The sequence below is a fragment of the Monodelphis domestica genome, chromosome 6 (genome assembly GCF_027887165.1).
Source record: "Monodelphis domestica isolate mMonDom1 chromosome 6, mMonDom1.pri, whole genome shotgun sequence".
In the NCBI taxonomy this organism is placed as follows: domain Eukaryota; kingdom Metazoa; phylum Chordata; class Mammalia; order Didelphimorphia; family Didelphidae; genus Monodelphis; species Monodelphis domestica.
This window is the reverse complement of record NC_077232.1, coordinates 245,724,999-245,750,503: the sequence shown is the minus strand read 5'-3', so window position 1 is coordinate 245,750,503 and position 25,505 is coordinate 245,724,999. Positions and strand designations below refer to the sequence as shown.

Genomic DNA, 25,505 nt, shown 5'->3' with positions numbered 1-25,505 from the left:
CACATCTCTCATATACCTTATAATTATATCTGTTTAAATCTGCTTAAATATTACTTATTGGTGTTTAAGTTAAGAAAATAAATCAATTTTTAAAAAGGAACTAACTAGACTTTTCTTTGCAGTGTCTATCTAGACACAGAGAAGCTGGGATCCCATAAGGAAAACACTTAAGGAAAAGAAAAGGTTATTGCTTTTGGAAAATTAAGGATTGTTTGTACCCACTGCTGGTAGGAAATACTGGTTTATTGCCACAGAAGAGAAGCCTTAGGGACTTCACTGAAGAGAGGACTTGGTTCTAGCTCTCTCTAGGAGGGAGCATTCTCTCATGTGGCTTTTCAGTGTAATGAGCCTGGTAAAAGAAGGAGAGGAGAGGAGGTTGGCATTGCCTGGACCACCCTTCCTTGTGAACTGAATGAATTTTACATACTGTCATTGTGCTTGGATAAACAAGGCTCAGAAGAGAGAATCTATTCATCAGTACCTGAAGGATGAGTCTGTGATGACACAGGAGTTCAGATATAGCCTGGGCTGCATTCTATAGACATGACTCTCCTCAAGCAGCTAATAGTCTAATGATAGAATCAAATAATAACTGGAATTCTACAATGCTAATAATGTCAGAGAGGACAACTGCAAGCATTTCTGTAATGCCTATTATGTACCAGGCACTGTACTAAGTGCTCTTTACAAATATTTTTTTTCATTTACTTCCCACAAGCACCCAAGAGATATTAACCCACATCTAATAAGATGCTGTTTAAATAATATTTTAATTTTTACAGTGTGCTTTCTATATATTATCCCATTATCCATTTACCATGTAAAGTAAGTCTATTCTATTTTTACCTACATCATTTTATAAATGAGGATACTGCTGCTCAGAGAGCCTGTGTGGACTGACCATGGTCACCCAGCTAGTAAATGTCAGAGACTAGCCAAGAGCCCTAGGCTGTCCTAAGTGCTAGAACCAGGGCTCATTTCACTATACCATATTGTTTTAAATTGTTACATCATTAATTCATTCACATTAGTTAGGGAAGATCTAAATTAATCAGATACTTTCATAATTTCATAACATAATTAGCTAAAAATCTAAATGATAAAAAAATTTTAAAGTGAGCTCTATTAAATTCAGATATATTTTCCTTAAAATCCAGCTCAAACTCTGAGCCTGGAGTCAAATAGATTCAAGTTCAAATGGGGCCTAAGATTTTTATTATCTGTGTCATCCTGGACAAGTCACTTAACCTCAGTTTTCTCACCTGTAAAATAAGGATAACAATGGCACCAACTTTCCAGAGTTGTTGTGAGAATTACATGAGATATTTATGAAGCACTTAGCACACAGCAACTGGCTCATAGTAGGTCCTTAATAAGTGATTTTTTTTCTTTTCTTGCTTAAAATTTTTGATTTCTGTGGCAACTAGGTTTCCTTCATTTCTACTCTCTCCTAAAACCCCTTGCATTTATTTTGTACGTATTAGCACATAATGTTTTTACTGATAGAATGTAATTTTCTTGATAGAAGGGTTTATTTTACTTTCTGTCTTTCCATTTGCTTTGTCTGAACACCTAGGTGATGTAGTGGATAGAGTGCCAGGCTTGGAGTTAGGAAGACTACTCTCCCTGAGTTCAAATCTTATTTCAGACACTTGTTGGCTGTGGGACTCTGGACAAGCCACTTAAATCTGCTTACCTCAGTTTCTTCATCTATAAATGATCCAGAGAAGGAAATGTCAAACCACTTGAATATCTTTGCCAAGAAAATCCCACATAGAGTCATGAAGAATCAGTCAGGACTAAAACTAACAACAATCCCATATCTAAAAACAGAACATCCTTAATAAATTGTTAATTAAATGATACAGAAACAAAAAGCAGGCTCATCAAGAGATGCCTAATTAAACCTGATGAATAGATAAGAATGATTTCTATTTAACACAATGAATCAGTAGGCTGAAGAGATGAGAGAGAAGTGACTGTGGCTATAATGAAGCCTGGAGTAGTAAATGGTGGACATTAAAAAATGAAGAAACAATGACAAACACAGTTGACCATGTAGGAGACTATTTTCAGGTTTGTTTATTTTTTTTGTTTCTGTAATATTTTGATACATGTTCCAAGTGAGGCTGTGTGGATTGTGTAGTACATTTCATAAGTTGATAACCATAACAAGTTCCTTCTTCCCACCCATCCACTTGACTCATTACCTAAAAAATTTTCATCTTGGGTTCTAAGGCAACGAAAGTTATGATTTTATATTTCTTCATAAATTAATAGAAACATTCAACAATATAATTAATCAATTATCTCTGAAACCTGTTCCTGTTTATTAACAAACTCAAGAAACCATTTTCCCTATAAGGTTTCACTCATTTCTTTATAGCAAACCACTTAGTCGTTCAGGTTTGAATAAGCATGATTACAGGATATATAATTTAGAAACAGTGCACCAATCGATACAAAGACATTTAATCATTTCAAAATTGCAGCAAAGGGAGAAAGGTCACATCAGAATCCCCTCTAATCATTAATTACAATGTCTGACTTTTCAATTCTGGAAACACAGCCCTACCATTAATCCAGCTCTTTCAAGGTGGCAGCCAGTGCCTCTCAAGAATTCTTTGTAACAACTTTTCCACAGGATAAGAGTTAAACTCAGTCTCAGAAACAAAAGCTCTAACTCCTTTCACCTTGAAGTTAATGTTTCTCCAGCCATACAAGTTTATGGTCTCTCAAGAATAACAATTATATTTTCAGTCTTTTCAGACATTGCTCACAGATAGTAATTAAACTTGGCTTCCCAAAGATTCTGTTCCCTATTAAAGATATATGAACTATAACTATAGTTCCTGGTGAAAGGGCTATTAAAGCAGATGTTCTATTTCCCAAAATATTTCTTATGAAAACCCCCGATCATTGCTGGCCATTTTCCTTGTGTTCTCTTCTACAATAAAAGGATTAAGTAATATTATTTTGATTTTTATTTTGGTGAGAGACAGGGGAAGTTTTCTTTTAGAAACATCCCATGAAATATCACTTCTATAATATGTTTTATTACAAGATGCTACCAAAAAGGCGATAACATAAATGGCAGAGTGAAGTAAGTATGACTGTGTGCAAATTAAGTTGTATAGATCAACAGGCATCTGTATTCTATTTTAATGACAAAAATGGGGGCATTTAGAAGTGGTTAACGCTATTATGTGCAATTGTATAAACAGCTAGTACTGACTATCTATCATTACCTGTATCTTGAACAAACACTGTAAATGGATGATTAACTGAACCCAGAAGGGAAAAGGAAGAAGAAAACAGAATGTATTATTGCCTTTGGGAAATTACAATTCTTTTAATGCAGGGGTTCTTACCTTGACGTCAATGAAATTGCTTTTAAAAAACAACATGTATTTTGAGAACTTCATTTCAAAATAATTCATATCCTTTATAATCCTATGCATTTTATACATTTAAAAGATATTGTTTGGTTTATGGATGTCCATCTCCAGAGAAAGAACTAATAAGTAGAAACAAGAAAGACAGCTTTAAATTACATCATTTTGTCAAATGATTTATTCTCTAGTATGAGATAGGGAAGGAGGGAGATACCTGGGAATTTTAATGTAACAAACAAACAAATAAATAAATCAGTTGTTTTAAAGATGTTATGGAGAGGTCCATAGACTTCAGCTTACTGCCACTTGTTTTAAAATCTTAAAGCTTCTCCCCAAAACTAAGGTCCACCTTTTAAATACTTGTATTAAAATCGTGGGTTAATCTCTAAGGAATTAAAGTTGTAGGCCACATGTAAGGCAGTAGAGAAACTTACGGTGGATAGTATGCTGAAAATTATTGCCGAAGAACTACACAGGAAAACCAGATTAAAGAATAAACAAATTTCCTTTTAAAGGAGGCTGGCTGCTCATAAAAGAAAAGCAAACATATCCCACTGGCATCTACATAACACCAAGAAATCTATGAGAGTTAGTAGAGTGAAAAAAAGGTTTAGAAAGGGGGACTCTATGGCATTTTTCTGAAAAAGAAAATAATATGAGGGTAAATAGGTAAAAAAAGAAAATCTGGAAAGAGATTTTAGAGAAGGAAATACAAAGGAGGAAAATAATGGGATTTAAGAGAAGAAATTATTTTGGATGTTACAGGGATGAACTTCAGGATAAGAAAAGGGTATCTCTACATGTAATACTTCTTACAATTACCCTGGCAAGAAGTGATAAGGGCTTGCAGATATGTATTTCCTTTAAAATTCAGTTCTAACTGTGGACCTGGAGTCAGAATTCAAATGGGACTTAATAGATTTATTAGCTATGCCTCCCTGGATAAGTCACTTAATCTCAGTTTCCTCAAATGTAAATAGGGATGGCAATAGTACCTACATCCCTGAGTTGTTGTGGAAATGAAATGGACTAATAATTACAAAGCATGTATCACAATGCCTGGCATGAAACAGGTATTTATTTAATAAATGTTTCTTTCCTCCCTTTCTCCCTTCCTGAAACTTTTCTTGATTCCTATAGTTATGAGGTCTCCCTCCTCTCCCAGATCTAAACCCCAAGTATTTATTTTTTATTTACTGACATCACCTTCCTCAAGCAGCCTCTACCCTCTGATTGGAAGGCTAGAGGTTAGGGTACCAAATGCCTCCTGAAGCCTTCTTTTTTAGATGTCAGAAACTGGATTCTCAGTTCACTCTACCTGTATCTGCTTAATTCAATGGAACTTGACACTGCCCAAAACAGTATCCTGTGTTGTCCGCTCCCCCCCATCCCCCCATTTTCTTGCTTTTTTGTGTGTTGTTGTCTTCTCCCATTAGATTGTAAGGGCAGGGACTGCCCTTATTTTTATCAGTTGTATTCCCAGTTCTTAGCATAGTGCCTGGCAAGTAGAAGGCACTCAATAAATACTTATTAGAGGGAAATGAGATGGAATGAAATCACTTGAACAAGTAGAAGCATTAGCCTTAGTAAGGAAACAGGCCACTCTATCAGCATAGAATAGAGTTATTATATCACCATATATAATAATTATTTGTATATCATATTATATTATATATATCATAATATTGGAAGTCATATCCAATATATGATTTATAATGGAAAACTTTTGGTTTTATTTCACTATAATTACATTTTATTTTTCAATAATGAAAAAGAAAAAAAAGATTAAAAGAACATTCTCCCTATTGCCTACCCTGGCAGGGCATGGGCAAGAGTCTCACAGAGAGGTAGAATGGCTCCTGATCAGCCCAATGGCAGAGGTACCTACCTCAGGGACATCATGCATCCATTGGGGTCCAGTAATAATGGGAGCTATTAAAAGCACAATAAACAGATTTTGAATTTTTCTGCCTACTTTTATTTCACTACCTTTTCTCTGTGCAGTGAAGTAATTTTTATAAATCCTCCAAATCAGGTAGGGATTTGTAAAATTCATCCAGTTGATTGAACAGGGAAAGAGATAACATGAAGAAAAATTACCTTTTTCATCACATTTCCTGAAAGCCTTTAGTTTTTTAGATGACATACTAGGGTAATTTAAAAGGTATCACCTTCCTTTTTGAAGCTTTTAAAAAAATGAGTGTGCATGTAACCTTTATATTCTGCCACTTCATATTGAAAGTAGAACTGGTGCTGCTAATTTGTCAGAAAGAACATGATTTCTCTATGGCAGGATGAAATGCAATAATGACTTATGGGATATGTGTTTGGGAAAAATAGCTTGATAGAGACAGAATATGTAAGTTTACATGAAAGCATAACCTTTTGTTACAAATATTCAACACTAACTCATCTGAACACTTAAAACATCAGGAGGAGGAGGAGGAGGAGGAGTGGAGGAAGAGGAGGAGAAGGAGGAAGAGGAGTAAACATCTCAAGAGAGGCAGTATTTATACAATGTAAAATTCTTTCAAAGGATTTGTAAATAAAACTAATCATTTGTTCTGAATAGAACAAATAGGGGAAAATTCTCCCAAACTCCAAAATCTTGCATGTAAAAATTTATTTCTACCTTCCCTAGTATAATAAATTGTCATCTCCAAGAAAATTAAGGTTTTTTTTCCCCCTTTCTCTTGTGCTTTGGCTCAGGTCTCTAATATAAGAATTATATATTAACTCAAAGGATCAAGTTTGTCAATCGACACAAAAATTATTATGAGTTTACTTTGGAATAAGTATTCAGATTTTTTAAAATGCACTATGTCAATTGGTCCTTCAAGATATTCTTAAATTTGGCTTCTGGCATTTTAATACTAAAAACTGAAAGTGGAGTTGTAGCATAGGAATTACAAGCTTATGAAGTTAAAAGTCTTTATGTAATGTGGCAGAATTCTCAGAGGATGCTGTAGAGCAAGCAAAATTTAACCAACAATGTCTTAAATTTTAATTTTTCCCCATAGGTCATTAATCTTGCAAGCAAAACAGGTGGTGTGTTCAGTGTGTTCTGTGGGTTATACTAATACAATAATAATCTGATAGTCATTAAGAGGAGATTAGCCAGTCACCTCAAAGGATAGTCTCTTTAAATAGAAATGACTGACAACAGGAATTTACATCTTCCACCATACATCCTAACACCTGACTAGGTTCAATTTAGGACCCTGAGCACTGCCAGTTACAGAATTTGAGAATTGGTTTTACATAATGTGTTTGTTGATTGGAAGTTCTGTGTCCTCAGGAAGATTGTCATTTCCTTGAAAGCAAAGGCTGTATTGAGCAAGGAAATGTGTGCTAATTCATGTACAGGAAAAAAAAATGTCTACCAGAGATATGTTTTAAAAGAAGCCTTCTCTTCCTTACTTTGGAGAGAGAAAAGGAAAAGCAGAACCTTGAATCATGTTATCATGCTGGATAATCTTGAAGAGCTATACACATGTCAGCTATTATCAGTAAAAGATAGAACCAAAAATGTAGTTAAGCCTCTTTTTTAAACACTCCTTTCAATGGGCTCAATTATTTAAGTTCTTTTGGATTGTGGTCATTAAGCAAAACTAAGCATGGGCTTCCATTTGTTTGATTCTAGATATGGCCATTATAACAATCTGCTCCTGATTTCAGTTTATAAGACATACACTCAGCCTCTTTAAAAAATATTCACCCCCTCCAAATTAAATAATGTCAGCTAGCTATTCTTCTTTTCTTTTAGACTTATTGTCTTTCCTATTTTCTGACACGTTAAAAAACATGTTCAAATATTTCTAGCAAGTCTATGCTCCAAAGATACTAAAGGGAAAGAAAAAGAACTTGTATGTACAAAAATATAATATTTTTTTTTGTTGGTAAAGAATTAGGAAATGAGAGAATGTCCATCTGTTGGGGAATAGTTGTGCTATAAGAAATGACAAGGGGGTTTGTTTCAGAAAAAAAATAAGGTCTATATTAACTAATGCAAAATGAAGTGAGAATAACCAGATATACCATAACAGCAATGTTGTAAGATGCTCAACTCTCAAAAGATTTGTCTACTTTTATCAATACAATGATGTGAGACAATTCCAGAGGACTCATGCTGGAAGAAGAAAAAAACTATTCATCTCCAGTAAGAGAAATGATTAACTTTTACAGGGAATTGAAATATAATTTTATTTCTTTTTTTTGAAACATGGCTAATATGGAAAGGTTTTACTTGATTTCATACGTATAATTGATATCATATTACTTGCTTTCTCAGTGGGTGTGGGGTGGGTAGCTAGGAGGCAGGGAGATGATTGGAAACTCAATATTTAAAAAGAACAGAATATTAAAAAATAAATTTATTTAAAAAGCAGACTCAGCTTCTGAGTCTCCATGATCAGTAGACAGGGGACAGTACCTTGATTACATCAAGGTCAAATTTAACCACTTAAAATATCCTACCAAAATTTTGCCAAGGTTCTCAAGGACATTAGGATAAGAAAAATACATAACACTTAGATCTAGAGTGTTTATTTAAGTGATTTCTCTCTGCTTAGTACAGTATCTGGCACATACTAAGGGCTTCATAAATACCTGTTGATTGATTATTATTTGCCCTCTATAACAAGAAACAAAAGGGAAGAAAGGTAGAGTAAATTATGTGATTACCAATGTTCTGGTTCACTTCCTCAATGGACAAACCACCAATTTTTGTGATGTTTTTCACTCTCATTACAAATTCTAAATTAGAGTTTTACACAGGAACTAGAGAGAAAATTAAATGTCACCCAGTTCTAACAATTTGCTTTCTTAGCAAAAAGTGGTGAAGGTGTTTTCTGTCTTGCCATTCTCAAGAATGGCAGGGATGATATGTAAGTGATTGAAGATTGGTAGTGGCCATGCTTAGGGTTTTTTTTTCCTTTCAAGTTTATAATTCCAGGCTATGTGATTTTTTTTTAATCTAATGGGAGAAAGGTCAAGAACCTTTTTTAGGCAGGAATTTCATTCTATAGCAAAAATGCAATTCATTTTCATTTGGTTATTGCAGCAGTTCTCAAATATTTTTGCTCTCAGGACCCCTTTAAACACTTACAAAGTATTGAGGACCCCCCCTCAAGAACATTTATGTATCAGTTGACATTTACTGTATTAGAAATTAGAATGAATGTATGTTGAAAATTGTTATTGCATATAATTGGGAAAATTAAATATCCTTAAAAAATTAGAATGCCTTAGAATTTTTATGAAAATAGTTTTGACTTTGTAGAACCTCTGAGAGGTCTTAGACCACATTTTGAGAACTGTACACATATTGAATAGAAAGCTGGCTTCAAATTCAAGAAAAACCAGGGTTTAGGTATGGTCTTTGAATAATAGCAATAATAAATAATGGGTAGCATTCATATGGGTAGCTAGGTGGTGCAGTAGATAGAGTGCTGAGTCTGAAGTCAGTAAGATTGATCTTCCTGAGTTCAAATCTAGCCTCAGGCATTTATTTACTAGCTGGTTGACCCTGGGCAAATCCCTTAACTCTGCCTCAGATTCCTCATCTGTAAAATGAGCTGGAGAAGGAAATGGCAAACCACTCCAGTTTCTTTTGCAAGAAAACCACAGATAGGGTCACAGAGATTCAAACATAACTGAAAATGATTGAACAGCAACAAGAAGAGGATTTATATAGGACCTACTAACTGGCAGCCATTGTGCTAAACACTTAAAAATATTATTATCTCATTTGATACTCAAAGCATTGCTGGACTGTAAATGCAATTATTGTCCCCATTTATAGCTGAGTTAAACAGAGGCAGATAGAGTTTAAGTGGCTTGCCCAGAGTCATTCACCTATTAAGTGTCCTATTGAATTTGAATTTTGGTTTCCTAACTCTAGTTCCAGCACTTTGTCCATTCTGTAATATCTAACTGCCTCTCCAAACTGGCCCAGTAAATTGGGGGTAACTTAGTGACAAACTTTTAATGACTTAAATCACTGCCTCTTGAGGGCTGAGGCTGCTTTTTGCCAGCCTCTAGAGTTTAGTACAGTGCTTAGAAATATAGTAAGTGCTTAATAAATGTTTAGGGATTAACTTAGAGACCCTGAGCAACTCTCTAAAATGCCAAATTGCAAAGAAAACAATACAACCTGTAGTGGTAGGGAAATGTTCCTCACCTATCCTTCTACTAATGGAAATCTTAAATCTTGTCCTCATGGCTATAGAGTTCCTTACTTGTACTTTCAAGGGAAATTGGTAAAGATGAGAGGAAGCTGGGTAGGGCTGAAGAGAGACCATTGATCAGCTCCAGTTGTCTGCTTACTTCATTCCAACCAATGTAAATGGATTGATTCTTCCCTTAATCCAATCCAATTTTGGTTTTTCTCTGCCAAGGGCTCCTATTTAAAAAAGCCTTTGACTGGAAGAGAGGTTGCCATTTATTTTTTCTTCTCCTATATGGCCATGTAAATGGGGCACATAATGTTAAGAGAAAAAACATCCAAATAAATACACTATTATTATAATAGATCAAGACTATTTTAGGAAATAGATTTGTTCCAAATCATCAACATTAGTACCTGAAATAGCATGTTAAGAACAGCTTCTTCTTATACATACTTCAATTGTTCTTGTGTAACAAAGAGACTGTCAATATTGAGTGAAATTGCTTTTCCCTTGAGGAGTTGAAAAACCATTTGGCGCAAAAGAGCCATCAATAAGACTATTTTAATCAGATCTCACCAATTAAGATATGTTCAAGTACTTTGAACATCTACATAATTTCTAATTATTATTCTAATTATTAAAAAATTGCCTTTTCCCAGTAAATAAGCTACAATCCTGGAGAGGTACCTACAGGTACGTATACGTATATGCATATATATACATAAAGTACGCTTGTGTGTGCATGTGTGTTTAAATATATGCATATATTTAAATGTGTGTTTATATATGATTTTAAGGCCAAAATAAATGAGGATGCTTTGTTAGCACCCTACTGCTGAAATCTGGAGCAAATGGTAGATAATAGTGAATTTTTTTCTTCATCAAAGATCTTGCTAATGGTTTCCTAACATTTATTAAAAGAAGTTTATAGCTATATGGACATTACTGAATTCTAGAGAGAAATCTTACATTTCTAACAAAAATAATCAAGACAAGAAGAGATTTAATCAAAATGAGAAAGAAAACAAGCATTTGGCTACTTAAAGTGGTTAATTACCATTTTCCATCAGATAAACATTGTCTACAGCAATTTAGAACAAAAACCATCTGTTCTTATATCTTATACTCATATATCTGTTCTCTTTCTCTCTCTCTCTCTCTCTCTCTCTCTCTCTCTCTCTCTCTCTCTCTCTCTCTCTGTGTGTGTGTGTGTGTGTGTGTCTCCCTATCTCTTTCTTTCTTTCTCCATCCATCCATCTATATAGATATAGATATATATATTGCTACTCCTGGGCTTTATCCTATTAGGCTCTCTCTCTCTCTCTCTCTCTCTCTCTCTCTCTCTGTCTCTCTCTCTCTCTCTCTATCTCTGTCTGTCTCTTTCTCTCTCTCTTTCTTCATCCATCCATCCATCTATCTATCTATCTATCTATCTATCTATCTATCTATCTATCTATCCATCCATCCATCTATCCATCTATCTATCTATCTATCTATCTATCTATCTATCTATCTATCTATCTATCCATCCATCCATCCATCTATCCATCTATCTATCTATCTATCTATCTATCTATCTATCTATCTATCTATCTATCTATCCATCCATCCATCCATCCATCCATCCATCTATCTATCTATCTATTGACATAGATATACATTGCTACTCCTGGGTTTTATCCTAAGTAAAGAGGATAAAAAGATGGAATTTTACAATTATTTCCTACCACAATGTGGGTAATATTTTCTCCCATAGAAAATGCTCCTTCAAAGTCACTAGCAGCATCCAAAGAGATCTTATTTAAACTTCTCAGTGGAAATAACATATTATTCTCAGAACACCAATCAAGACTAATTTGACACTAACTTTTTCCCCCTTTATTTGCAACCCTTTGTCTTCAACAAATCCTCTTACTCCAGAGGCAGAGAATCAAGATTAATGGTTCCTGCAGAAGTGCTATGTAAAGGAAAATTATATAAATTATGCATGTCTAAAGCCCATGTTTTAAATGGAAAATTTCATCCTTCTGCCTATCCACAGCACTTTATTGTGCAACTGTAATGTTAATTTTTTTAATTGCATTACTAATATAAAAAGACAGATCTATGTTGCAAAATATCAATATTTAGAAACTAAGAACACTTGATAAGATAGAGTTTCATTTAATGCATTAAATTGTAATCTCACCCCCAAACATAATATCTATATACCAAGCAAGTCAGATAACAGTAAACTCAATTATGCAGATATTGCTTTTGATACCTCATACTTGATTTATGAAAGTATTATATTATATTACCATCAAACCTTTAAGTCAGAATTTTTTCTTGTCTCATAACATACCTGATTTATAAAAAGTGCTCATTATAAGGTATTAACATCAAAACCTTTAAAATGGAATTTTTTTCTTATCTAAGGAATAAATTGATTAATATGAAGTATAATCAACCTCAGATACCACACTAAGTCTGTCTAGTACTTGGAAAGCAGTATTTTAATCTTCTTTTCCCAAGTCTCCTTTAGCTGAATATCAAGATCACGATTCAAAGCACTGAACATCTGCTTAGAATCATTGAGTTCTGCTTCCAGATTTCCGACCTTGTCACTTAATTTCCCAGGACCTCATTCTCTTGCTCTGTAAAATGAGATTGGGGGTTGGGACTATATTATCTTTATGATTTCTTTCAATTTTATAGCTGTAGGCTTTTCAGATATAAACACAAGATAATTTAACAATTATGCAATATGAAAATGCTTCCATCCAAAATTTTCAAAGCTTTATGAGGCCTTGGCCCATTAAGGTATTCTGCTCATTTACTGAGTGTGACCTTGAAAAGTCGTCCTCTCTGGACCTCAGCTCCTTATCTATAAAACGAAGGATGTTGACCTACATGATTTCTAATGACTCTTTTATCATTGCCTATGACTTTCTGTACAAAAACTGAGCAAAGAGGAATAAATAAATCTGTTAAGAGTATTTCACAAAGCAGGTTAATGTCTGCTGAACCAGAGTCAAGAGAGGTCTCCCACTTCTGCTTTAGTGCCATTTCTTCACAATTTCATTTTCTACTGCATTTAGTGTATGGGCACAAAAGGAAAGAGAACTAATCAGTTGGTCAAAAAAGGTTCAAAGAGTGGCCATCATTTCCTCTTTTCCCTCTCTATGCTAGAACCACAGAATAAGTTAACATATTCACATGTTACTAAAATTGTCTCATTTTTTCTAAAGGCTTCCTATTAAACACAGTTTGAATAGGTCTTCAATCAAGAGTCTGGCAAAACGAACTATTTCTCTACCAAGAGGCTGGCTGTCCCACATGCGAATGTTCTCAAAAAAAAAACAACTCTGTGGGGTGAACCAAATGGGTGGTCCATTTGCAACCACCATCTACCAGGGGAGAGAGAATAGTCAGATCATCATGGGTGATATATCCTCTATTCTTTTCACTGACCCCTTTCTTTTTCATATTCAATGGCTCAAATGATGTACTACTTTGTCTACTTCCCAGTTCCTTTGGATGTTTGGACTCCATCAGATACTCTGAAGAACAGATCAACCAGGAAGGTTAATCAGCCAATACACAAATAACAAATACATCTCTTTAGTTACAAAATGAACCCAGCAACATCTAATCTCATGAATAATTTTCCAAACCCTTACCTTCTTTCTTATAATCAATATTGTATATTGGTTCCAAGGAAGAAGAGTGGTAAGGGCTGGGCAATGGGGGTTAAGTGACTTGCCCAGGATCACACAGCTAGGAAGTGTCTGAGGACAGATTTGAATCAATGACCTCCTATCTCAAGCCCAGACTCTCAATCTACTGATCCACCTATTTGCTGCCTCATGAATAATTATAAAATAACCTCATCAATAACTGAGTTTCAGTATTTTAAATATATTCCAATATTTTTGATACATTTGTTCTGAAGATATTTGATCTTTAATACTCTAACACTGAAAATATCTTAAGGCTATATTATCCTCTGGTTAGAAACAACAACAAAAAATCAAGGATTTCAGAACTTTTAAGTGCAAAAAAAAGTTTCTGTGAAGAAAATATCATGAGGCAAGAAAGATGAATGAGTTTAAAGACATGCCTGTGTTTCACAGAGGAATATATCATTAGCATGATGGGACTTACTCAATTTTTGAAATGTTACCTATTTTAATAGAAGGACCAAAAAAAAATAGAAGGAAGGGAAGAAAAGAGGATAGGCAAATTATTTTGTATGATTTATTTACTGACTCATCTAGTTTAGGGATATCAACACAGAACGATGCTTCCTTTGGGTCTCCTTATGTTAAGCTAGTCGTGTCTTTGTAGGAAGTATGGTTCCACTTGAGTGTTTGGAAACCATTGTGAACTAGTTACAAAAATCTCTATGGAACAGCTGTACGATCCTCAAAAGTGCTATTAGCACAAACTATAGAGAGTGCTGCAAGGATGCAATCTCACCCAATCAGTTTGATGTATCTATTGAAACAATCCTTTGAATATGTCTCTTCTTGCTCGTTTATGAAAATTACTATTTTCATCTTAATCATCTTTCTTTACTTGAGTAAATACAACATTGTCATATTATACTGCTTGGTGATAGCATAGTTATTCAGATGAAATGCATATCAATTCATCTTTACTATTATTTCTGAAATTATTAGAGAAAAAATTGATTCTCCTAGCATTAAAATCACATATGGTAGTGTGCATATGCATATGGATATATACACACATATGCTTTTATATTGTCTATCCATTTGCATTTAATATCCATATACACATATACTCATGTATATTATCTATATTCTCTATTCATATTTAATGTATTTGGGATGATTTAGGCTCCATTAAAAATAAGACTATATATTGAAATACAAATTCAGATTACTACTATAGAATACAAAATAAAATAACATAGGGTTTTGTAATAGGGAACATCTAATCTAAATATATAGAAGTTGACAGAAATTTAGATCTGGAAGAGGCTCTATACCTTTTTACAGAGAAGCAAATTAAGATTTAGAGTGATTAAGTGATTTATCCAAGACTACATTATAGTTGGTAGAACCAGAGTTAGAACAAAGTTATCATGAATTACCATTGCCTAATTCTTCTAGGGTTCCATTATGTTTAACAGGATCCTGGGGACTGAGTTGTCTTTTGTTTTGTTTTTTTAAATGAAGAAATACTGGCAGATCAATTCTCTCCCACATAACAAATTAATGAAAAATTCTCTCATCTCTAGCTCATCTTCAGTTAAATGTCATCTTTTTTTTCACAGTCGCTTACAATTTTGTTGAAAATTTGTCACATGGAATGCTTTCCACAATGTTAATTCAGTTATACATAACAAAAAATAGTTTTGGTCCTTTAAGTCCTATAAATTTAAAAAAAAAACTGTGAGAGGAAATGTCGATTTATCAAGAAAAGGACTTTCTGCTTAAATATCTATCATTGTAAATAATGACAACTCAATTGTCAGGCATTAGTGACCATTTTTATATTTTAGAAATTCATTTTTAAACACTCCTCTGAGACATGAAAAATCAAATTTATTATTAATTAAGTTTAAATGAGCTACTTGACTCAAAACTTTTAATAAATAATTTCAGGTTCTTTTTATAAATTTAGAAAGATATATGAGGATTAGTGGATGTGATTGCAAATGAAATTCCTATGAAACATGGTACATAATATTCACCTATAAAATGAATTATCCTTATGAATCATTTTCTAGAAAACTTAGATGGTCTTCAAAATTTACCTTTTATATACATTTATTCTTGTAAATTGTTCACTTATTCTGGCAGACTCATTTTGCATTTGAAAATATAAGGAAATGGACTGTTTTGAAATTTTAAAATAAGATTGTCCTTATGGCATTCTAGAACTTAGAAGGAGAAACTGATAAAGAAGTTCTTTGTGAAGATATCTTATTGAATCATGTCATCCCTAATTTTTGAAATTTCAAAATTTTTTTTCAAGTTAAAAAAAGATTTCTGCCATCGAGGACTTCAAAACTTTCTTCAGAATTGGGAAAAGATAAAACACATTCACATTCCATGGAATGTTAGCATTAGCAAAGACCACTTATTTTCAGATAATTTCATTAATAATAAAAATGATGATGATGATGATGATAATAATAACCTTGGATTTCAAGGTTAGAAATTTCTACTCTATTGGTGATTATTCTCATCCCAAAACAGAAATCAGTCAATCAGCAAACTATTATATGTCACTTACTATGTGTCAGGCCCTGCGATAAAGATTGAATATATTAGAATAAAATTAAATAGTCCTTGCTCTCATGAAGCTTACAGTTTATCTTACACATATAAATTAGTACAAAGGGCAGGAAACATAAAAAAGCGCTCACACCCAGGGAGGATGAGCAAGAAAGATTTCAAATAGGAGATAACATCTGAACTGAATTTTTAAGAAATCTTGGTATTCTAAGGAAAGAAGATGTAAAGAGAAGGGTGTTCTGTTCATGAAGATAAGACGTGGAATACTGCACATGAATAATAAGAAAACTATTTTCCTGGACCATAGAATAAAATCAGAGGGATAACTGGTTAGAGCCAAATCAGGGAGGTGATTAAATGTCAAACAGAGCAGCAATAGGGGGCCAAGAGTAGTAACATGGACAGAAATGTACTTAAATGATATCATTTCTACAATGATCAACTTGAATGACTTAACTAGTATGAGAAATATGGGGAGCTAGAATACCTCCAAGGTGATAGTGATAGAAAAGGCTATCCAAAGCCATAGAAGGAATTGATGGAGTCTGAATGCAGATTGAAGCATACCATTCTTCACTTTAGTTCCTGCAAGAATGTTGTGTTCTAGTGTAAGGAATATGTGTCTTCTTTTACATGATAACCATGGAATTATGTATTATATGATAACATACACACACACACATGTATATATATCTTATGTCATATCACCTGCCATCTAGGGGAAGCAGGAGTTGTGGAAAGGAGGGAGGGAATATGTATTTCAAAATGTCAGAAAAAAAAATTTTTTAAACTAGTATTAACATGCAATCTGAGTTCTAAAAAAAAAAAGAATACCATTTCATCAACTGCATGGAGGTTGAATTTGAGAGGGATGAGCTTGGATAAAGGAAGATGAGTGAGGATGCTATTGTAATAGTCTTTGATCACTTCACTGAATTTTCTAGCATTCACTTATTCTAAAACAGTAGAAACTAAAGATTAGACCATAACATCATTCTTAAAAGCTATACAAAGTGCCATGATTTATAAAAGTGGGCAGGTAATACCTTTCTAAATCTAGTTCCAAGAAAACAAGGCTTCTAACTGTGCATATTCTGTTCTTTGGAATAATGAGAAAAGGAAACTTAGCCAAAAGATTCATCTGCATAACATTCATACCTTTTTATGTTTCATTACCACCAGACTGTCAACTCTCAGAGATACTTAGTGACACTTTCCAAATTAAAGATGACACTAATACCTTGCCACCATATAGAACTTTACATTTTAGAATCACTTGCCCATCTATTAATGACTATCTTCTGAAACTGGTATAAAAATACACAATGATACCAAAAAGCTAAGTGATTCTCCCAGAGATGCACAGATAACTAACTTGTATCCATTTTTGTAAATTAATGAAAGAACAGAAAGACCAAAAGGATGCTACCCACTCAAGGTAAACAAATTCATTTTCACTCCAGAACAGGCAAGAGCTCAAATGTTAGCCTTTGAGAAATGGCAAGCAATTCTTTTCCCAGCAAAAACTTCACAAGTACATAAAACTCAGTTCAGGTGTTTCCTGCCTTCTTTGCATCAGCCAGGAATAAAGGGAATTTTAAAATAAAAATCTAATCTTTCTTGATAATAAGTGAACTTAATTATGCCATTTATTTGTAGCTTCAACAGAAAGACTTGGGTAATTGGAGGAAGCACATGAGTTTATGACTGATAATTTCTCCCTAGAAAATCCTGAGAATAGTAGCCTTAGGTAGAATGCCTTAAGAAATAATGCCTTTAACTTAAAAAAAAAATTCTGATGTCAAATTCTCTCAGAATGTTACAACATGAAAAAGATATTCTGTAGTTATACAACACTACATTCTAAGTCTTTTAATGATTCTCATCTCTAAAAAGTAGGACTTTAAAGTGAATGTCCTTATGCATATCATTCCAAATTATCTTTTATTAAACTTGTAGACTTAGGAAAGGTCTGAGTGAAGGTGCCATATGGAAATCTTGGCTTATCTGAAACGCTTGTTTATTCTTTGCACTTTAAAAATATTTATGCTCTGGTTTGGTTGGTGCATTTACAAATATCAGCACAACAGGAAGGAACCAAGAAGGAAAAGAATATTAATCCAACTACTTCATTTTTTCCTGAATATCAATAGCTCTCTCCTCTTCCTGTACCCTTTTAGGTTCCCAGACACCAGGGTGCATCTTTCCACTATGTCTATGAATAGTTCTGTTCTTGGGCTGTTCTTGGGCAAACTCCCAACTGCATCTGAGATTTATATTTGCCTCCCAGGCAGCTATTTACCAGAGCATTCTCAATGGATGGGTTGTTTTGATAATAGTATAGAAAAAATATAGCTTTACTCTAGCAAGCTAGAAACCTCTTCATCTGCTGAAGGGAATCTTAATGTTTTCCTGCTGAATCTCCTCTTCCTTTCAAAGCCATATCAGTTCTTCCCATATCTAGTTTCAGTAAGGTTCTTCTCACCAAAAACATCTACACTTTCTTTCTAACCAATAAAAATTTCCCACTTAAATGCTGGCTGCACCAGTCGCCCTCTCCAGTTCCCACTAAATGTGAGGACTTTCCTCCAGTTACATATTATTACATTATATTTAAAGATTTTGAAAGAATATAGGAGTCTCTCAACAGTAGAATTTCTTTTCTGGTCACCACTGTGTCCCCAAAACCTAGGACAACACCTGATTCACCTAATTGCTTAATACATTTTTGCTGAAACAAATGGTTCAGAGATTCCTATTGCTAGAATAATATGAATCCCAGGACTGGACCTCAGAAATGATCAAGACCAATTCCTCCATTCTACAAAGAAACATTAAGTGATTTGCCTAAAGTCACAAAGCTAATTACTTTAGCATAATTAGAATGAGAAAATAAATCTGATTCCCAATCTAGTTGCCTTTACAACTAATTTACAACTCATCATTTACAAGCAGCTTGTGTTCAAGAAGTTCATTTGTTAAATAAGTTGTTTCTAATTTGGATTACATTTTCCCAAAGGAACAATACTATCATTTTGTGGTCCAGCCTTCCAAATGAGTTATTGATAAATGTAATTCCACTAAAGTCTCACTCCTGTGACTCATTTGTGGTACAGAGGGAGCCTGTATTGTCAGAAAAGGACTATTGTCAGAAGACAAGTCATTGGGTGAAAAGTATTTCTGTACTCAGCTCATACAAACTATTTCCCAAAGTCTGAAGGGTTTGTGATCTCCATCTGTGGAGGGAGTATTGATACAGATGATATTATGGACATTCTGAGATATCAAAATAAGTAAAATATTCTTTTGCATTGCACTTGTGATTTCACTGGTATTGAAAATTCCCAATGAGGGAATCCTCCTCTATCGATGTCCAACTGGCACGTATTCTATAAATTTATAGTCTTAGGGATTTGCCTGTAGTACTGAGATGTTAAGCGATCCAACCAGGATCATAGCCTGGATGTGTCAGAAGCAGCCTTGAATTCAGGTCTTTCTGATTCTGAAGACTCATTTTTACAACACTGTCTCTTATACTTGAAATGTAGTGACATTCTAACACTACTAGAGTCTCCATGGAAAACTATTCCTGTAGAAAAATGTATCTGGAATTCAAACTGGGAATGCCCAGGAATCCAGCTTTCATCCCTCCACTGAAAGTGGGAATCCTCTGACCAGTTTTGGAGCATCAAGTAGGCACAGATCGTTCCTGAGGACAACGAATTGAGGAAGAAGACTAGATGATTATCTCCAATGCTGGCATTCGATTCTAGAAGGAAGATGGAGGTGGGAGAAATCCCTAATCAATTCCAGTTTCAATGGCTATTGTGTGATCCATGTGGGACAGCTGGTGCAACTAGAGTACTAAAAGTGGAGTCGGGAGCCCTTATCTTTCTGAGTTCAAATCTTCCCTGAAATTGTGTGTAACCTTGGGCAACTCATTTAATCCTATTTGCCTCAGTTTCATCATCTGTAAAATTAGCCAGAAAGGAACTTGCAAACCATTCCTATATCTTTACCAAAAAACAAAAACAACAAATGAGGCCATAGAGAGTTGGTTAAAAAATGCCTGAACAACAACACTAATCTCATAGAAGAGATACAAGCCTAATGAACATTAGTTAAACATTAGTTTTACATTCATTCTCAGATCTGCCTCTAATCCATCTCTGCTGGTGGCTTGTCTCAACCTACATATGAACAATGATATAGTCTTCAAAGCCATCATTCACCAGGGTATTAGCAAAGGTCTATGATATGTTTTCCACACTATATTAAGGTTTTTGTTTTTAACCGGAACTGATTTCATTGTTATAGAGAACTACCAGTGAAAAAACTGCATCTACCTATCCAAAACAGAACCTGATCTAAGATTGAGTCCTAGAGTTGTCTGAGACACTGAGAAGGCGGGTGACTTGCCCAGCATCTAGCCAACAGTTCATTTCAAAAGTGGGATCTGAATTTAGGTCTTTCTGAGATCCATTCTTTAGCTACTACATAATTAATTGTGTAAATCTGCCTAAGGAATTTCACTTTTTTGTACCTCAGTTTCTTCATCAGCAAAATAGGGGGAAATTAAAGATGACACTTCATTGTTATTGTGAGAATGAAATATGTCTAAAATCTTTTGTAAACCCTAAAACACTATATAAATGTTACCTGTTTTTCTCATATAACACCAATTATTTATTTTATGTAATCCTATTACAGAATAAAATTGCCAAATATTGACTTTATTTTGTTGCTTAATCAAATCTGTTTCTTTACATGTCTCTGTTTTGTTTTAAGATTTAGGATGTCACCACATTTAATTTTAATTGTTCAATCACAGGAACAATACATTTGATACTGGTAATTATTTTTTGTCCTAAATCCAAGAGTTCACCCTAAAGCTCTGAAGAATCTAATTGGCTACCCTCATTATAACCCACTCCCTTTGGCTGCCTGTTGTATTTATTTGTAGACATTCTATGATGCATCAAAGCAAATGGTGGTCAAACTTAGACTTGAAAAAGGAAAATGTGACAGGTAAAGGCATCTTCTCACCAATATTAGGATGCTTTAAAAGACGACAGATTCTAGCTTCCCTTTCCAGTTTCTGGTGATCTGCAAAAGAACAGAGAAGATTCACAACTTTTAGGCAGCCAATAAAACTGAATACATCACACAGAAAATGAAGCATAGAGAAAAAAAAATCAAAAAAGCACATGCCACAATGCCTTTCACATTTATTTATTCTTGCATTTCTCCAAAAGTGTGATTACTGTAATTTGGTACTAAGGCAGTACACTATCCAATCTTATTTCTAAAATATAGCCTTTCCCCTTCTCATTTGTTCATTCTCTTTGTATTTCATAAGCTCCACACAATGACATGAAGAAACTCGGCTGAAATTAAGACTCCCCTGCAAGAAGCCTGAGAAGGAAAAGTATTTACCATGCCATCTATAATTATCAGATGACAAACTTTGACAGTAGAGTAGGAAAAACAGAAAGCATAGAAACAACTTAGTTCTTTCTTCCCCTGGCCCGTAAGACAATGATTAACTGTCATTAGTGTCTAAAAGCCAAACACTTTGAACACTGCATACTTCCCGTATGTGTCTACAGGGCTTGCCATATCCCAACATTGCAGTCATACCAGAAGAAGGTTCATACCTATCACACAATGCTACATTCCAACCCTGAGGGGGAAATGTGGAAACGAGCTACATGATACTTATTAGAAATGACCTCTCACTTAAAGACCAATGGGATAAGATAGGATCCTTCTTGTACAGAAGAAAAGCAGGGCTTCAGTTCAACCACAGAGGTATTTGTTTTTAAGGCTATCTATCTATTGCCTAGTATGTAACTGCACAAATAAATTAGGGCTAGTAACATAATAGAATGCTGGACTTGGATTAAAGAAGAAAAGTTCAAATCTGCTCAGATAATTAGGATTTATGTGATCCTGGGCAATTTTTCTCAGTGTTCCTGTCTGTAAAATGGGGATAATAATAGCATGTACCTCACCCATTTGTTGCAAGAATGAAATGAGATGAAATATGATGCTTTTTGAAAACCTTAAAGCATTATATAAATGCTAGCTGTATTACTAGTATTAGTATTGATATGTATTAAGTATTATATTAATATTATTATTGATATGTATTAAGTATTTACAACATTAAGAGTCCAGTTCTATATATGAGAGATCCAAAGAAATAGAAAACATGGATTATTGTGAGGATCCAATGAGATAATATTAAGAGGAGATAAAGCACTTAGCACAGTGCCTGGAAAATTGTAGGTACTATGTAAATACATAAAATGACATAAAATAATAAATGATTCCTACCTGCAAGGGCTTAAAATATAACTGAAGAAACAGATTTTAGATAAAACTACAAAGGAACAAATTCTGAGTGCCATGTACAGTCCAGTGGGAAGGGAATTTTGAAGGTGGAGGATGACACTATTTATGCTATTTTGGGCAAGTTGTTTAAGTTTCTGGGTCTCAGTTTCCCCATCTATAAATGGAAAGGTTTGGATTAGATGAACTCTTAAGTCCTTTATCAACATTAGATCTATAATTTAGATAATATGTGTTAATGGGATAGGAGTCTAAAGGGAAAAGTAGTCACACTTGATGAGGAAAAAGACTGAAGAATTAGATGAGATGATTTGGGTTTTGAATGAAAAGTTTTATTTAGACAAGGGTGAAAATGGGGAAAATTCTTCAAGCAGGAAGGAGTAGCATAAGGAAAGAGAGGCATAGAATGTGGCTGGAAAGTTTGACCACTATTTATTTATTGATGTACTTGGGGAAACAAGGGCAGATATATTAGAGAATAAAGATATAGCAAGTGTCAGGCAGGTAGGTGGCTCAGAGGATAATTTGGGTTTGGTTCTGGTCTCAGATACTTCCTAATTGGATGTCCTGGGCAAGATACCTAACCCCAGTTGAATAGCCCTTACTGCTCTTCTGCCTTGTAGCCAGTATTGATTCTAATACAAAAGGTAAAGGTTTAACAACAACAACAACCAAAAAAAAAAGATATATCAAGGTCACACAACCAGTATTGACAGATATAAGATTTAAATTCAAATCATCCTGGTTTCGAGACAAGTTCTCTTTCCACTATGAAGCAATGCTATCTTTCAGTATCTTAAACCTACCAAAATTGCTTCCTGTTTGTTCTTAAAAAGAGATGTAAAGAGGTTTTCAGAAGAACAACTTTATTTGTTTAGCTTTTTAGTACTCAAGAAGCTTCTTCAAAGAAAGCAGAAAACCACCATAGTAGATTGGAATTTATATATATTATCGACATCCAATTTTCTGTGCCTCAAAGATGTATTGCTGAATTAAAATAATTGTATCTTTACTGATAGAATAGTTTTCTGGTAAAGAAAGTGCCATCAATTTATGCAGCAATAACAGGATCGTTCTTGAAGTCTACTTGAAAGTTCATGGAATTATAGTTCTGGATGCCCAAAGGGACCTCAGAAGTCATCTAGGCTGATTCTGTCCATTTATAGATGAGGAAACTCGAAGCCTAAAAAGTTAAGTGACTTTCCCATAGTTACACTATTACTAAAGTGGCAGAGCTGGAGCCTGAAATCAAATCAATGAACATAATCTACAGAGGACAAAGGAATAAACATTAGAAAAATTTAAAAAGATCCCTACGACCTGGACTCCTGCTTAAAAGGCTAGAGATTAAAGGGTCTAATCTGATACTCTGGACTAATCTGTAAGAATGATTTAATGTAAGATTCTTTTGATTTTAACAGGGAGTAATATGTTCATGAAGAAGAGCTCTTAAGGACTGTGTCTCACACTCAGGTCATTCTGAGGATGAGAGAATTCTGAGAGGCTCCTTTCAAAGGCTTAGCCTTCAAGCCTCCATTCTGTTTTATAGAGGAGAAGAAGGGTATCACCTCAGAGCAGGAAAGAGCAATGGGTTCCACTTAGCTGAGAATATTTATTGCCCTCAAATTTCCAGCATTTGTTTAAGCATGAGCAGTCCACTTTTTTTAGGTAAGACTATGGAATAAGAGACCATTGATGAACAGAACAAGAGAATTACACCCCCATAAAATATTTGGTTTTATAACAGGAGCACAATAAGCTGCCTTTGTACTGATACACAGCTTCCTTCCACTTTTTCCTTCAATTATAATCACTTAACTTGTTGACCTCCTATGAATCATAAGGAATTTTGCATTCGCCCACTGGGATGTATTCTGACATCCCAAATGAAATGCTGTAATTTAAATCCTCATTAAAACAAAAAGTTCATAACTGCACTTTGAAAGGGAGTAGGTAGGTGAGGATTGGTGATTAAATACATAACATTATCAGAAACACGTCATTCATTCATTCAACAAACATTTTCTTAAGTATCAACTGTGTGGGTAGCTAATTCAGGGAAATACAAAGTTAAGATTAGACACCTGTTGGAGTATCATGTGAAAGGTTTACCTTTTAAAAACTCCCTCTGCTTTTATTTCAGATGATAATAAAATACATATACATACATATAGATAAATATATCTATACATATATGTACATATACATATACTTTGATAATGTCCAACAAATTCAATAGCTAAATTGGCAAAAGGCAAGAATAGTATACATTTTTAAAAAATAACAAAAATCTCTGAGCAAGACTATTTCTGCCCTAAGCACAGAGATGAAAAACAAATGTAGTCGCTGACTTTACAAAACTTTTTTTTTGAGATCTTAGTTTATTAAAAAAAGAGGGTTCATTGTGATAGAAGCATATAGAGATGGTTGAAGAATAGGATTGGATCCAGGGGAATGGGAAGGATGCTTCAACTACTTTTCAAATCAAGGGGAAAAAAAGCATGTATATAGCCAAGTAAATGTGACATGTGGATAACATAAGCCAATAGTCAATGTACATTTATTAGTCACCTACATGTGCCAGACACTGTGCTAAACACTGGAGATACCCCCAAAGAGTACAGTTACTCAAGGGGCTTACAATTTAATGGGGGAAGACAATACACAAAAAAAGAAGCTTAAAATTGAAGATGGAGGAAGATACATCATGTTGGGGGTATGGTGGAGAAGGCACAGTAGTCTCAGAGTAGGGCATCAGGTGAGAAATAAAGAAAAATTCTGAGCTGATGTCCCTATTTAAATGGAGGTTTGGGAATTAATGGCTCTGCCCTTCAATCAGAGGGGCAGAGAGCAATGATGAGGTGAGATGAACAACATAAAATATTCTACAAAATTTTGAGAAGGGAAAGATCACTTTCAGTGAGGCATATTAGTGAAATCTTTAAAAACAAAATTTCATATAGATTAGGGAAGAATGAAGGCAAATAAGAACTAGAAAGGACTGTAGGAAATAAAATGGATAATTTTTTATTATAATAAATTCAAAGCAGCTAAAATTAGAAGAAAAATAGGAAATGGGGGTTACTCTGATAAAAGTCTCCTTTCTCAAATATACCAGGAACTGTGTGAAATTTATAAAAATAAGAATCATTCCCAATTGATAGCTGATCAAAGGACATGAAGAGGCAGTTTTCAGAAGTAATCTAAGCTACTTATAGCCATATGAAAAAATGTTCTACATCACTATTTATTAGAGAAATGCAAATTAAAACATCTCTGAATTACCATCTCATATCTATCAGATTGATTAATATGATAGAAAAGGAAAATGATAA

The 25,505-nt window shown here is 34.2% G+C and overlaps 1 protein-coding gene across 9 annotated transcripts in view; it reads right to left on the bottom strand.

The window, feature by feature from the left end:
• The window catches only part of CAMK2D (calcium/calmodulin dependent protein kinase II delta), a 363,055-nt gene that overhangs the window by 205,866 nt on the left and 131,684 nt on the right, over positions 1 to 25,505 (bottom strand). For all 9 annotated transcript variants that reach the window (XM_056803000.1, XM_056802996.1, XM_056802995.1 and 6 more), the window contains exon 3: positions 20,863 to 20,922. In XM_056803000.1, coding sequence (XP_056658978.1) covers positions 20,863 to 20,922 — 60 coding nt within the window. The remainder of the gene's footprint in view (positions 1 to 20,862; positions 20,923 to 25,505) is intronic.